This window comes from Eptatretus burgeri, chromosome 17, assembly GCF_056783735.1.
Source record: "Eptatretus burgeri isolate ZD-2024b chromosome 17, Ebu_testis_v1, whole genome shotgun sequence".
Lineage (NCBI taxonomy): Eukaryota > Metazoa > Chordata > Myxini > Myxiniformes > Myxinidae > Eptatretus > Eptatretus burgeri.
The window spans coordinates 26824057-26836658 of NC_140977.1; the positions used below are offsets into that span (position 1 = coordinate 26824057).

Below are 12602 nucleotides of genomic sequence, written 5' to 3' on the forward strand. Positions count from 1 at the left end.
TCGAGAACTCCCAGCCAGTAGAAAAAGCTAGCATTGTCGACCATTTCTGTTGCAGTTTGCTCCGCATCAATTTTTTTCTCCTTCAGGGCATTTTCTTCTGCTAAGTTGTGATACATCTCTTCTGCGATGATTCCTGTTTGGATGTTGTCTGTAGGCACGTTATAGGTCGATATCTTTTGAGGCAGTTTTGATTTTTCAGATATTGAGAATGAGAATGGCGTTTCCTTCTGTGCCGTTTGTCCACTGCCTTTGCTCCACGGATAATAGTACAGCGCATAAGCACAATAATTGTGCGTTTTATGAGAAAAGCATGAATTTTCTAACATAGTTAGTGAATACCATAAGGTTTATTTTCAGATGTGGAGGGAAGTCAGATTTGACCTCTGAGGACCGTGAGAGGTCAAATCCAAGATGGCCACCAGTCCACCGGGTCTAATGTTCAAATGCGTTTAATTTTGGAACTAAACAGTGTAAAAAAAACATTTTAGGTGTCATTTCCAACTTAGTTTGGAAAGGCCATTCATTTGGTGATACTTTTGAGATCTCCAGGAGCCAAGGAAATGCATTTCGGTCAAGGTCAAATTACATTAAAAACTTTTGGACATTCTTTTGATAAAGACAATAGATTGGACATATGCAATATAGTGAAACTTCACTTCCATTTTGACATTGGGGATAATAATACAAAAAAATTAACAGAATAGTCCCATGCTGCTCGTCTATTTAATACTTTATTAACAGCAATGATGATGATGGTAATGGTAGTGATCAAAATCTAACAGCCTCCAGAACAGAAGCACAGTGCAGTGCACTTGAGCGCAGCTTTGGCACACTTGCACCGTCCAGTGCATCCTTTCTCACAGCGACAGCGGATCAATTCATGGCACGATTTTGATGCTTCAGGGAGAGTGGTCCAAAGCGGCTGCCACCCAGTTGTTTCCTTTGTCCAATTCCAGTCAGATGGCTCTGGCATCTCTGGATCCAGGACTAATGTCTGGTTCCAACAGTTGGCCTGGTAGCAAGTGCGCTTGATGTGCTGTTTGAGTGCTGCCTGGGTTGGAGGAATGTTCTCTCGAATTCTAGACTTCTGTGTGAAGAGCTGTTTCCTGGCATGATTCACTTCCGTGTTCTCACTGGTTTGGTCATACATTAGCACCACAAATCGCTCTAGCAGTAACATTGATCATTCGCTGACCTCACTTGGCATGCATAGGAGTTCATTGAAAGCATCATTCACCTCTGGGAAAGACTTCCAAGTTTCCCAGGCAGTCTTCTTTCCTCTGCCAGCGAATGCAGATACAGTGTCACACCCGGTGAAAGCGTGAAGGACTGGGAGAGTCAGACACTGTGTTGGATTCATTGTGGCAACCATTTGAGGGGCTAAATAACTAAATTCGCCACAATGACACCACTCGCTATTCATTTGCAAATTTCAACTGATTGCTTATTTTTTGATAAATTATTACCTTGACCTTGACCTAAATTCATTTCCTTGAATTCTGACATTCTCAAAGGTATCACCAAATGAATGGGCATCCCCAATTTAGTTGGAAATGACACCGTAAATGTTTTTCTGCACAGTCTGGTTCTAAAATTAAGGACGTTTGAACATTCGACCCGGGTGACTAGCGGCCATCTTGGATTTGACCTCTTACTGTCCCCTCAGAGGTCAAATCTGACTTCCCTCCACATCCCAAAATAAACATTATGGTATGACCTAACTATGCTAGAAATTTCACGCTTTTCTCATAAAACGCACAATTTGTTAAAATATGAGAGCTTATCCGCTGTACTACAAGTTCATTACGTGCTTGAGCGTATCGCTTGTGGAGAACATCTCATTGTCTTCGGAACCCATCTGTGCCAAGGCCTTTATTAATTTCACATTTTTGAAAGTTGTTTTCTGATTATTTTTCTTCTTCAATGACTTTCATTTGAACCATTTACTTTTCTCTTTTCAGGCTTTCAATGCATTCAACCTTGAAGTTTTCTTTTCATTCCTCATGAAAGGTGAACTCCTTTTTCTTGAACGATTTTGGTGAAACTCTTTTTTTCCAGTTCAATTTTTTTTTCCTGGACAATTTTCCTTTTGTTCTCAAGATAATTTATTTGGGTGACTTTTAAACGAGTGTTGTTGTTTTCTCCGTTGTAGTTTGTCACCTCCACCACCGAAGGTGTATGGAGGTTATGGTTTCACTGCTGATTGTCTGTCTGTTGGCAGGATATCTCAAAACGTTACAGACGGATTTAGACGAAAATTTGATGGAGAGGTTGGGTGTGCGACAAGGACAAATCGATTCGATTTTGGTGAAGATCCGGATGCAATCATTTTTTTTGAAGTGAATCTTCATCACTGAGAGATGGGACCAAAAATGAGATTATAGCACAATATTTGAAAACATTGTGGATGGGTTATGATAAAACATGGTGGATGAGTTCGTTGGGTTGGTGATTCAAACAAGCCGATTAGATTTTGGTTAAAGTCCGGATCCTCAAGACATTGAATAAAATCAATTGACAAGTCCAGGGTGCCAGTTCCTCTTCGAGGGGGTGGGGGTGGGAGGTGGGGAAGGGAGTTCACACTCACGTTCTGTTCCCCTCCATCAGCTTTGCCACTTCGTTGAGGTATCAATTTTGTTTGTGGGGCCCAGCCTTTTTCTTTTGAGGCATCGCTTTCCTTTTCCTCTTTTCTTTCTTTTTCTCTCTCTCAAATGTTATAAGTGCTGCAACATCAGTTCATGTGAATTTATTTTGTGGTCGATGTCATTGTTATTTATGAATACTCAGTTTGTTATTCCTTCAAGTTCTTTAGTCGATTTGTTGTTTTAGATTTGATAGTCATGTTATGGGTCCTCGTGCTTCCAGTATGTGGATATGTGTGTGTATTTTAAGGCCTGATGCTCGAATGAATGATTTACCACACACGCTGCAAGTGTACGGTTTTTCTTGTGGATGGGTCCTCATGTGTCTTTGAAGGTTTGATGCCCAAACGAATGATTTATCACACACACTGCACTTGTATGACCTTTCCCCCGTGTGGATCCTGGTGTGTCTTTTAAGGTACGATGCCAAAGTGAATGATTTATCACAATGACTACACCTGAACAGCTTTTCCTGAATGTGGCTTTTCATGTGAGTTTTAAGGGCCGATGCCCAAACGAATGATTCATCGCACATGCTACACGTGTAACGTCTTTCCCCCGTGTGAATCCTGGTGTGGGTTTTAAGGTGTGACCCTTGACCAAATGATTTATTGCACACACTGCACTTGTAGGGTCGTTCCCCTGTATGCATCCGTGTGTGACTTTTAAGGCTTGATGCTCGAATGAATGATTTACCACACACGCTGCAAATGTACGGCTTCTCCCTTGTATGGATCCTCATATGTCTTTGAAGGTTTGATGCCCAAAGGAATGATTTATCACACACACTGCAATTGTATGACCTTTCCCCCGTGTGTGTCCGAGTGTGTCTTTTAAGGTTTGATGCAAAACTGAATGATTTGTCACACTGACTACACCTGAACAGCTTTTCCTGAATGTGGATCCTCATGTGAGTTTTAAGGGTCGATGCCCAAATGAATGATTCATCACACATGCTACACGTGTAAGGTCTTTCCCCCGTGTGGATCCTGGTGTGGGTTTTAAGGTGTGACCATTGACCAAATGATTTATCGCACACACTACACTTGTGGGGTCGTTCCCCTGTATGCATCCGTGTGTGACTTTTAAGCTTTGATGATTGAATGAATGATTTTCCACACATGCTGCACTTGTAAGGCTTTTCCCCGGTATGCGTTTGTGTGTGACTTTTAAGGGTTGATGCTCGCCCAAATGATTTTTCACACACACTACACTTATAGGGTCGTTCCCTTGTATGTTTATGCGTGTGACTTTTAAGCGTTGATGCTCGAATGAATGATTTACTACACATGCTGCACCTGTAAGGCTTTTCCCCTGTGTGTGTCTGTGCGTGACAAGTGTTGCAGGCTTTAACATCAGTTACATACGGAGAATGAGTACATTTGTATTTGGGATCAATGGACACTGCACGGTGACGCTGCTCATGTCGCTGCAAAACAGCCTCAGAGGCGAAGCTCCAACTGCACCTGGAACAGGGAAACCTCCTGAAGATCCCAGATATCCCTGTGAAGAACGTTCACACAAAGACATGGTTTCTCAGTGTTTCTCGCAGGAATGTTTGAGCAGCCTCAAAGGAACAGGAAGAAACACACAAGTGGAACAAACGTGAGTTTAAATCATTCTATAAATATTTCTTCAAAACAGTAATATTTAAAGGTTGTGATTTGTGAACGTTCTTTACGAGCGATACATATTCGAATAGGCTTGATACCTGTGAGAGGTGGATGGAACATTCAGAAACACTGGCCAGAAAATATCCAATTGCTGTCATTGATTTTTTTTTTTTTAATCTTTTTAAAATCTTTTTTTATTTCACATTAATTTTTAATTTTTTTTAAACTTCTCTACTCTCTTCAGTGTAAACATACAGTCCACTCCGAGTACTTAAACCATCCAACGTCGTGTGCAATGATATTTGTGTGGTTTCCAATGAGGAAGGTGAGTCGTGAGCAACGTTACCTGTACGTTCTTATTACCTGCACATAGCTGTTCCTGAGGCAGTTTCTGCTGAGTAATCGGAGTGCGTGCCGTCGATGATTCAGGCTTCAAGATACGGAGTTGTTTAACTTCCTTCCTGTACAACACGCACGTTTCTTTGTTGAGATAACTTGTACATGCAGTAACACACATGACCCAGGAACGTGTTTTGTCATGGGTAACAACTGTATGAAGATGTTTATGTTTGACGTAGTTGTACATACTGTATGTAGTGTTAGGGTTGGTGTTATTGTGCATTTTATTTGTTGTGGGACTGAGACGGAAAAATGTCGAGATGTCGTGATGTCAATCCGTAAAAGGATTGTGGTGTTGTATTGTGGAGTTATTCATACCTTGTCATTCCTTCCAACTTGTTTGGTTGTTTTTAGGGGATTCCATCCATCCATTAAAAAAAAAAAAAAAAAATTCCTGACTTGTTTAACTATTTTTCCAAATGTGGATGCCAATGACAACATCATTTTGAAAACCTTTTTCAGGGACATTTACGTAGGGAACCCTTTTAAACGACCGGTATGGTATGACCTCCTGTGAAACCCAATGAAAGCATCAGCAGACCATGCTGGGTCCTTTTCCTTCGCAAATTACACATTTTGTCATCCCTCACAATCCACGAGGCCTTGCAATCAGTGACAGACTTTAGAGCAGACGAGTTTTATGGGAAAGAGTGAGTTTTACGACAGAGTTTCCCACTCTGAAAATGCGTAAATGGCATTCAACAGGTTGTGGGGAAAAGAGCACTGAAGTGTGATGTTTGTTGTGGGACTGAGCATGACAACGAGCATGACAACATGTTGGCACGACAAAGCTTGACTGGTTCTACACAAAATAACCTGGAAACACACTCGCTTCGATCAAACGCGCTTTGCGTGTTGAAGCATCGACAAATATGGCTGCCGTGTTGATTATCTCACTCGCGACTTACTTTTGTGATGGATCAAAACCTTTGCAAAGAAAGAATAATTTTAAATTGGATCATGTGAAAAACTTTTCAGAGAATCCAGGAGAACTTACAGGAGTTATCCAAGCTCGCATGAAAAAGATATCTTAGAGAGTCGTGATAAGGGTTCGGTATAATCTCGCTCACTGTGCAAGTGGATGCGTAAAACATTGTCCCATCTATTCACTCTTATGTCTATTTTGGAATGTCATGTTGGGAAAACGAGAGACTTCAGCATTCATTTTACAAATTATTAATCTCACATCGGATTCTTTCATGGTAAATTTGATTCAGTACTTTATTTATTATTTCATGGATACACACTTGCAAAAGGCATACATGAAGTTAAAAAACAATTTCCTGATAAAAGTAATAACGAGAAAGCATCTGAAAATGCAAACCCCGTCCGCTTTGTATTCTGAATTCTTGTTCTTCTTCCATGTGCTAAACAATACCATTGACTTTTTGATGGAATTCCGAAGGCTTTTTACCAAATTCTCAACTATCATCAGTTTGATTTTTAAGGTAGTTTCCAATTATGAGGGTAGTTCCTAACTTGACTGATCTCTCCAACCTAACAAGTATATATATATATATATATATATATATATATATATATATATATATATCTCTCTCTCTCTCTCTCTCTCTCTCTCTCTCTCTCTCTCTCTCTCTCTCTCTCTCTCTCTCTCTCTCTCTCTCTCTCTCTCTCTCTCTCTCTCTAGTAAACTCCTCAATATCTCAAACATGCTCTTTCTTTCCTTGCATCACACCTTCCCCTCTTCCCACCCCCTCAAATCTTGTTCCTCTCACCGCCCGCTCCCATCTTTCCTACACTACTACCCAGTCTCATCTACAATATTTTACATAATCAATTTCGTATTTAAATTTCATAATTTTGATAAAATGCATGCTTACAAATCAGAAATGAAAACTAAAAATCTCAATGGCATATTTACACTTCAGCAAACAAAGTGAGGTCACAAACATTTCCATATTCATCGCTTCTTCAAAGACAGTAATAAACCTAATATAATGGGATATTAAATTTTCTTCTTAAATCCAATTCCTAGAGCTTGATAAGCCATTTATGGCTGGTGTTGGCTTAAGCCTTAATGGGTAGGGTGGTGGGCTTGGGATCCTAGGTCATGAGTTCAAATCCCACTCGGCTGTTTAATTAATACCAGGTGGGGTTGACTCTGCCTGTCATCCTTCCGAGGTCGGCAAAATGAGTGCCAGCTTGCTGGTATCCTGTGTCGGAGTGGCGACCCATCTAGGATTGTGCCCAGTAACCAAGGAGACTGCTGAGGCAGCACTAATGCTCTACACAGAGTATGGTCCCAATAGATGGATGGATGGACAAGCCATTTCCTGTTTGACTCGATTACGTAAAAAAAAAAATCCACATGAACACTCAGTCAGGAGATGGGGATGCTTCTCATGGCTGAAGGAAACACTGAAGTGAATGAACTCACCTCACCCGATGAGAAAACGAGTCAACTTGTCCATCCACAGTTTCCACTTCCTTGCAAATCTACAAAATGTATGGCAATGCATGTCCTTGTCTGTCTGACTTGGTAAGTTCACCCACAACAGCATTGTTAATTTAATTGCTAACACAAGAGGAATTTAGCATTTTTACCGATGTGATAATCAAACACGAGTTTAAGGATTAATGAAGATTTGAATATTTTGCACATATCATGTTGACTTTATCTCCTTATCAAGTTTAAAATGTGGACTCCGTAGTCAAAGACTCAATTTGTATGACTCGATTTTATTCTTGAATGTAAATAAATACCACAGATATTTTCATTTATTGTCCAATACTGATACAGTGTCCTGCAAAAGTATTCACCCCCTCCAAAGTTTTCACATTTTGATGCCATCTGAGCTCATTTCATGATGCATTCAAATCAACCTTAATGAACTCTTCACTAAACTGCTCCAAAGTGATAAAGCTAAAAAAAGTCGATAAAATACAAATAAATTAAATTAACAGAGAAAAACCAGATGATTCTCAATTGCATAAATATTGAAACCCTTTGATGAATTAACCCTAAATCACTTCAGGAGCAAATTATTTTGTTTGAAAAGTAACAGAGAAAGTGTAATATGTTTCAGCTGTATGTAATCTGTAGTTTAACTTAAATTTTAAGCTCCTGCTTATCGAAGGAGTTTTAAGGTGCAACTCACTTGGTCAACCATCAAGGCAAACATGAAGACCAAGAAGCTTCCCAAAGAAGTCAGACATGAAATGGTGGAGAAGCACCGTTCGGGAGAGGGCTAAAAGAAGATTTCAAAGTCAGTCATTATCCCTTTGAGTCCAGTGAAATCCATCATTAAGAAGTGGAAGATGCGTCCTACCACCCAGACTCGAGCCAGATCAGGTCACCCATCCAAACTCAGCAGTCGGGCAAGCAGGAACTTGGTGCAAGATGTCACTGTAAATCCAACAATGATTTTGAAAGATCTGCAAGGCTCTATGTCTGAAATAGGGGTCAGCGTTCATCAATCAACAATATTCTGTTCCCTTCACAAAGCTAGTCTATTTGGACAGGTGATAGAGAATGAAGCCATCACTGAAACAGACGCATCTAAAAGCTGCGAGACTCTGGAGACTCTTCTATTGGAGCACTCATCAGTTCTTTTTTTTCGTAATGTTGTTGTCTGTCCAATGAATGTGCCGCTTGTCCACATGTGGACTTGTGTTCCATGAATGAGAATGAGACACTCATCCAGAAACTAGTCTGAGCACTCGTCACAAACTGGTCAGTCATGATCCAGAAAGTTACTCATCAAAAGAACAAGGAATAAAACAATTCCACAACATTCATACATGTACGTGCAAGGGATGACAAACAGAAGTTACAATATTGAAATCCTGAAATTTCCTTGGCTTCTGTGTTCACCTTTTGGTCCATTCTGCACAAGTTGTATCACAGATGACTGATATGTAGAGTGTACGGAAGGGATGATGTTGGTCTCAGTTCACCTGGAGACACGAAAGAAACCACCACAGCTGCATCCACCAAAACAAGTTGAGAATTATCAACAAATTCATCTACACAGACGGAATGCTTTTGTAAATGCCTGGAGGAGTCCAAAATGATGGCTTTACCACACCAGCTTAGAGCCTTGGGGGATACCATTTTCTCATAGACATGATCAAACATCCCAACCTTCATGATCATCATCATTTTGTGCGTTTCATTGTCATCATCATTTTCTGTGTGGCCATTGTTGTATTCCCTCATTGTAATTCTTCATGATATTCTCCCTCTCGGCTACTTACAAAAATGGAGCATGATCAGATATATTTTGGCTATCGGTAGAAGGCAACACAAATATGATGACACTGTTTCAAAACAGGACTTTGGGTTAAAGATACCAAGGACAAAGTTTAAAATTTAAATCTTACCCTTTACTTTCCTGGATAAAGCTGTTTTTTCTTGTTGCAAATTAAGAGGTATTTCTGAAAGGGAGAAATATTTCCAAACAGGAGCAACATGACCTTGTAGTCACCTCACTGACTCAACTTGTGCTGGAAAGTGAGACAATGCTGTGCCAAGTTAAGGGAGAGAGAGAGAAAGCACCACCAAATAAATGTGGGAAACATGTGCCAGGTGCTAAATGCCATTGGGAAAGAAGGGGTAGATGCAAAGGGTGGGGGGAGGGGTGGGGGAGGGGAGAAGGGTGTGAAGGAAGGGAGAGGGTAAGGGGTGTCACCCACCACAGAAAGTGAGACCTGTGCTGTTTATCATTATTTCCTTATTATCTGTGTGATTGGATGTGCATGAGAACAAACAATTGTACACAGGGGCATGTGTTTCTTAAAAAAAGCATGTATGGGAGGTTGTACATGTGTGTGGTTATTTTCCATATGGACATAAGTACGAAATAAAACCGATTAACCAAACAATAATGAGCTCCAACCACTCCCTGACACCATTCACTACTCTAACACCCCCATTTCCCACTTTGCTCTCCGCTCCGTATCCCCCAAACAGTCCCACATAAAGAGCACTCGGTGGTCGAAATATCAGATCTTAGCCTTACTCAAGGTGATTGCTATAGTTATCTCCGTCCACATTCGATTACGTTTTCACCCTTATTTGTCGGTTTGTTCATCTGTCTCCTTGTCTGTAAGCAGGATATCTGAAAAAGTTATGTACAGGTTATTGGTGGACAGGATGGGTGCGTCACAAGGACGAATTGATTGGATTTTTGTGAAAAGCCGTATCTGGAAAAAAAAAATTACGATAATGTTTAAGTGATTCTTCACAATTGATAGATCGGGCCAAAAAAATATAGAACATGATATTTTTATGAAGGGGTTATGACAAACCCTGGCAGATGAGTTGGGTAGGTAATAACAATAAGATGATGACATGAGAACAAGGTGACAAAAACAATCTGGTTAGGGTTTGGACACAGATCCAGCCTATCGGTGGGATACAAAACGTAAATTGTTTAGCCTGGCGGTGGTATGCGCTCCACCGAGTTCCGTTCTAGTTGGTGGTGCTTTCACTCTCAAGTACGAATCTTTCCAACAAGTTGGTTTTCATGAATGGTGTATCTACCTTGCTGAATATTTTTGCACTTTTCCTGGAGCTGGTGCTCTTTGACTTGGCCAGAGTTTCAAACAGCCTGTGGGGTCTCTCTGTAACAACACAACAGCAGCACATCAATAGCATTCAGCCAGCCTATCATCAGCACATCAATGTCAGGCTGTACAAGTTCTCAAGTGAATTACAAGCTAATAATCAAAATATCCAAAAACAACCATTTCATGTCGACAAAACCACTTTTAAAATTCCCCTGCATATCCTGCAGATCACCACTACTCATATATACCCTTGATTTCAAAACATTAATTGCTCATACTCAGGAAGTATAGGAACTGCCCTGAAGGCATCAAATCTGCTTTTTGGTTCAAAATGTTGAGCTGAAAATGTTACAAAAAGTGGAAGTGCAATGCTTTGATACATGTGTGTCCGCCATCACCATCAACTCCTGCAAAATCCTATCACCCCCTCTTTCTAAAAATCACCATCGCTATAATAATCACATTGATCATATAAATCTGAGTGTGTTTTTACAGAGGGCAGATAAAATATTAACCTATATCCCCCAATAGCTGCTCACTGAAGTCAATTGAGATAATGGAGGATTGGATTGAGCAAATGCAACACCATAACAGGCTCAAGGGAACAAACGGAGAACTGTCGACATGTTAGCTTAAAGGGGGAACCAAACGCAAATGTTTCTTTTCTGAAGACCATTGAGGATCCTAAATTTGTTGATAATTCTCAACTTGGTTTGGTGGATGCAGCTGTGGTGGTTCCTTTCATGTCTCCAGGTGAACAGAGATTAACACCATCCCTTCCGTACACTCTACATATCAGTCATCTGTGATACAACTTGTGCAGAATGGACCAAAAGGTGAACACAGAAGTCAAGGAAATTTCAGGATTTCAATATTGTAACTTCTCTTTGTCATCCCTTGCACGTACATGTATGAATGTAGTGGAATTGTTTTATTCCTCGTTCTTTTTATGAATTGACTTTCTGGATCATGACTGACCAGTTTGTGACGAGTGCTCAGACTACTTTCTGGATGAGTGTCTCATTCTCATTCATGGACCACAAGTCCACATGTGGACAAGCGGCACATTCATTGGGCAGACAACAACATTACGAAAAAAGAACTGATGAGTGCTCCGATAGAAGAGTCTCCAGAGTCTCGAAGCTTTTAGATGCATCTTTTTCAGTGATGGCTTCATTCACTGTCACCTGTCCAAATAGGCTAGCTTTGTGAATGGAACAAAATATTGTTGATTGATGAACGCTGGCCCCCATTTCAGACATAGAGCCTTGCAGATCTTTCAAAATCATTGTTGGATTTACAGTGACATCTTGAACCAGGTTTCAGCATCATTGGTCAAATCTTCTTGGAAGAGTAAATGATAGATCCTGTACATACTTTCTCTTCACAATAAATAGAGGGTGGTTCATTTGATTTGTCGATATTTGTGTTGAAATTAGATAATTATTTTCAGGTGCTCTTGTGTAACTGCCGGGAAATGGCAACAGGTGTTTGATTCACCGCTCAAATTGCCCGTGTACATGTGCTGATAACTCAGTAGAGATGGTGTTTCAGTTTCAAGTGATGGCTGTTTCTTCCGCTTCAACGTGGGGATGGCATCCTCTCTCAATTATGGTGAATAACCACAAGATCTAGCCATCTCTGTCGTTTCATAACGCACTCTGTAACATGTTCCGAGCGGCGAACACATAAAGTGAACATCTTGTAGGCTCGATCCACACCCAGATATTTCAGATAAACCTCGTCCAATTTCTGGTAAACAGGGCATTTCGGCCCTTGGTGTAGCATGAAGCCATCTCGGTTTATATTGTCACACAAGCATCAAAGAAGGCATCGACTTGACACATTTGTGGAAAATCGAAAAATATTCACTGTTTGAGTTAAATCGTAACGCAATGTAACCTGTAAACAGTGTGGATATGGCAATCGGCTCCCAGGTGTGACATCATGGCTAATCTGAGGAAGAAGAAAATTTTGACCTTCAATCTCAAAATTACCGACTTTATAATTCCAAAATCAGAAAACGACATCATTTCTATTTTGTAAGGAATCAAGAGAAAGATTAGCGTCGAGGTGGTCTGAATGTTTGGGTTTCCTTTTGACTCTGCTCATGAAGAAGTTATTGACGACATTAATGAAGGGTCAGATGAGGAATCAATTAGAGACATTATAATGAACAAACAAATACCACCCATCGTTTCGCTGACAGTAATACGAAAGGGGGGAGAGAGAAAAAGTGTGGAGAAGAGGGAGAGAGGGGTGGGGAAGAAAGAGAGAGGGGGGGGTTGGGGAAGAAAAGAGAGAGAGATATATATATATATATATATATATATATATATATATATATATATATGTATGTGGAAGATGGAGAGAGGAGTGGAAAAGAGGGAGAGTGAAGGGGTGGAGTGGAAAGGAG

At 40.4% G+C, this 12602-nt stretch overlaps 3 protein-coding genes across 5 annotated transcripts in view; 1 reads left to right on the forward strand and 2 right to left on the reverse strand.

Moving 5' to 3' along the window:
• The first annotated feature begins 1558 nt into the window (after nt 1-1558).
• LOC147009600 (uncharacterized) overlaps nt 1559-12602 on the forward strand; it is a 41915-nt gene continuing 30871 nt past the window's right edge. The window contains exons 1-3 of one of the 2 annotated variants that reach the window (XR_015052939.1): nt 1559-2010; nt 3061-4247; nt 4500-4631. The gene's annotated coding sequence lies outside the window, so the exon portion shown is untranslated. Of the gene's footprint in view, nt 2011-3060; nt 4248-4499; nt 4632-12602 lie in introns of those variants that run through there. The other variant, XM_085862454.1, reaches the window with a different exon arrangement.
• On the reverse strand, nt 2542-9005 carry LOC147009601 (uncharacterized). Of its 2 annotated transcripts, none has more exons than XM_085862442.1 (4): nt 8490-9005; nt 7053-7111; nt 4619-4716; nt 2542-4145 (listed from the first exon to the last, which is right to left on the reverse strand). In XM_085862442.1, exons 1-4 carry the CDS (start codon nt 8499-8501, stop codon nt 2839-2841), a joined length of 1476 nt encoding a protein of 491 aa, XP_085718568.1. In that variant the 5' UTR covers nt 8502-9005; the 3' UTR covers nt 2542-2838. The 2 variants fall into 2 exon arrangements, with proteins under 2 accessions (XP_085718568.1, XP_085718567.1); XM_085862441.1 differs by lacking the exon at nt 8490-9005 and adding an exon at nt 7774-8483.
• The window catches only part of LOC147009602 (uncharacterized), a 59191-nt gene continuing 55088 nt past the window's right edge, over nt 8500-12602 (reverse strand). The window contains exons 5-6 of the mRNA XM_085862456.1: nt 10161-10240; nt 8500-9052 (exon numbers count right to left, since the gene is read on the reverse strand). Coding sequence (XP_085718582.1) covers nt 9002-9052; nt 10161-10240 — 131 coding nt within the window. The 3' untranslated portion in view covers nt 8500-9001. The remainder of the gene's footprint in view (nt 9053-10160; nt 10241-12602) is intronic.

Bases quoted from the DNA above. Each gene is read 5' to 3' on its own strand.
- LOC147009601 (XM_085862441.1), bottom strand. From the start codon at position 7,797: ATGTTTGCCTTGATGGTTGACCAA. The intron at 7,112-7,773 runs GTGAGTTGCACC...TACATTTTGTAG, and splicing joins TTGCCTTGATGGTTGACCAA to ATTTGCAAGGAAGTGGAAAC. The intron at 4,146-4,618 runs GTAATAAGAACG...CGTTCTTCACAG, and splicing joins TCAGGAACAGCTATGTGCAG to GGATATCTGGGATCTTCAGG.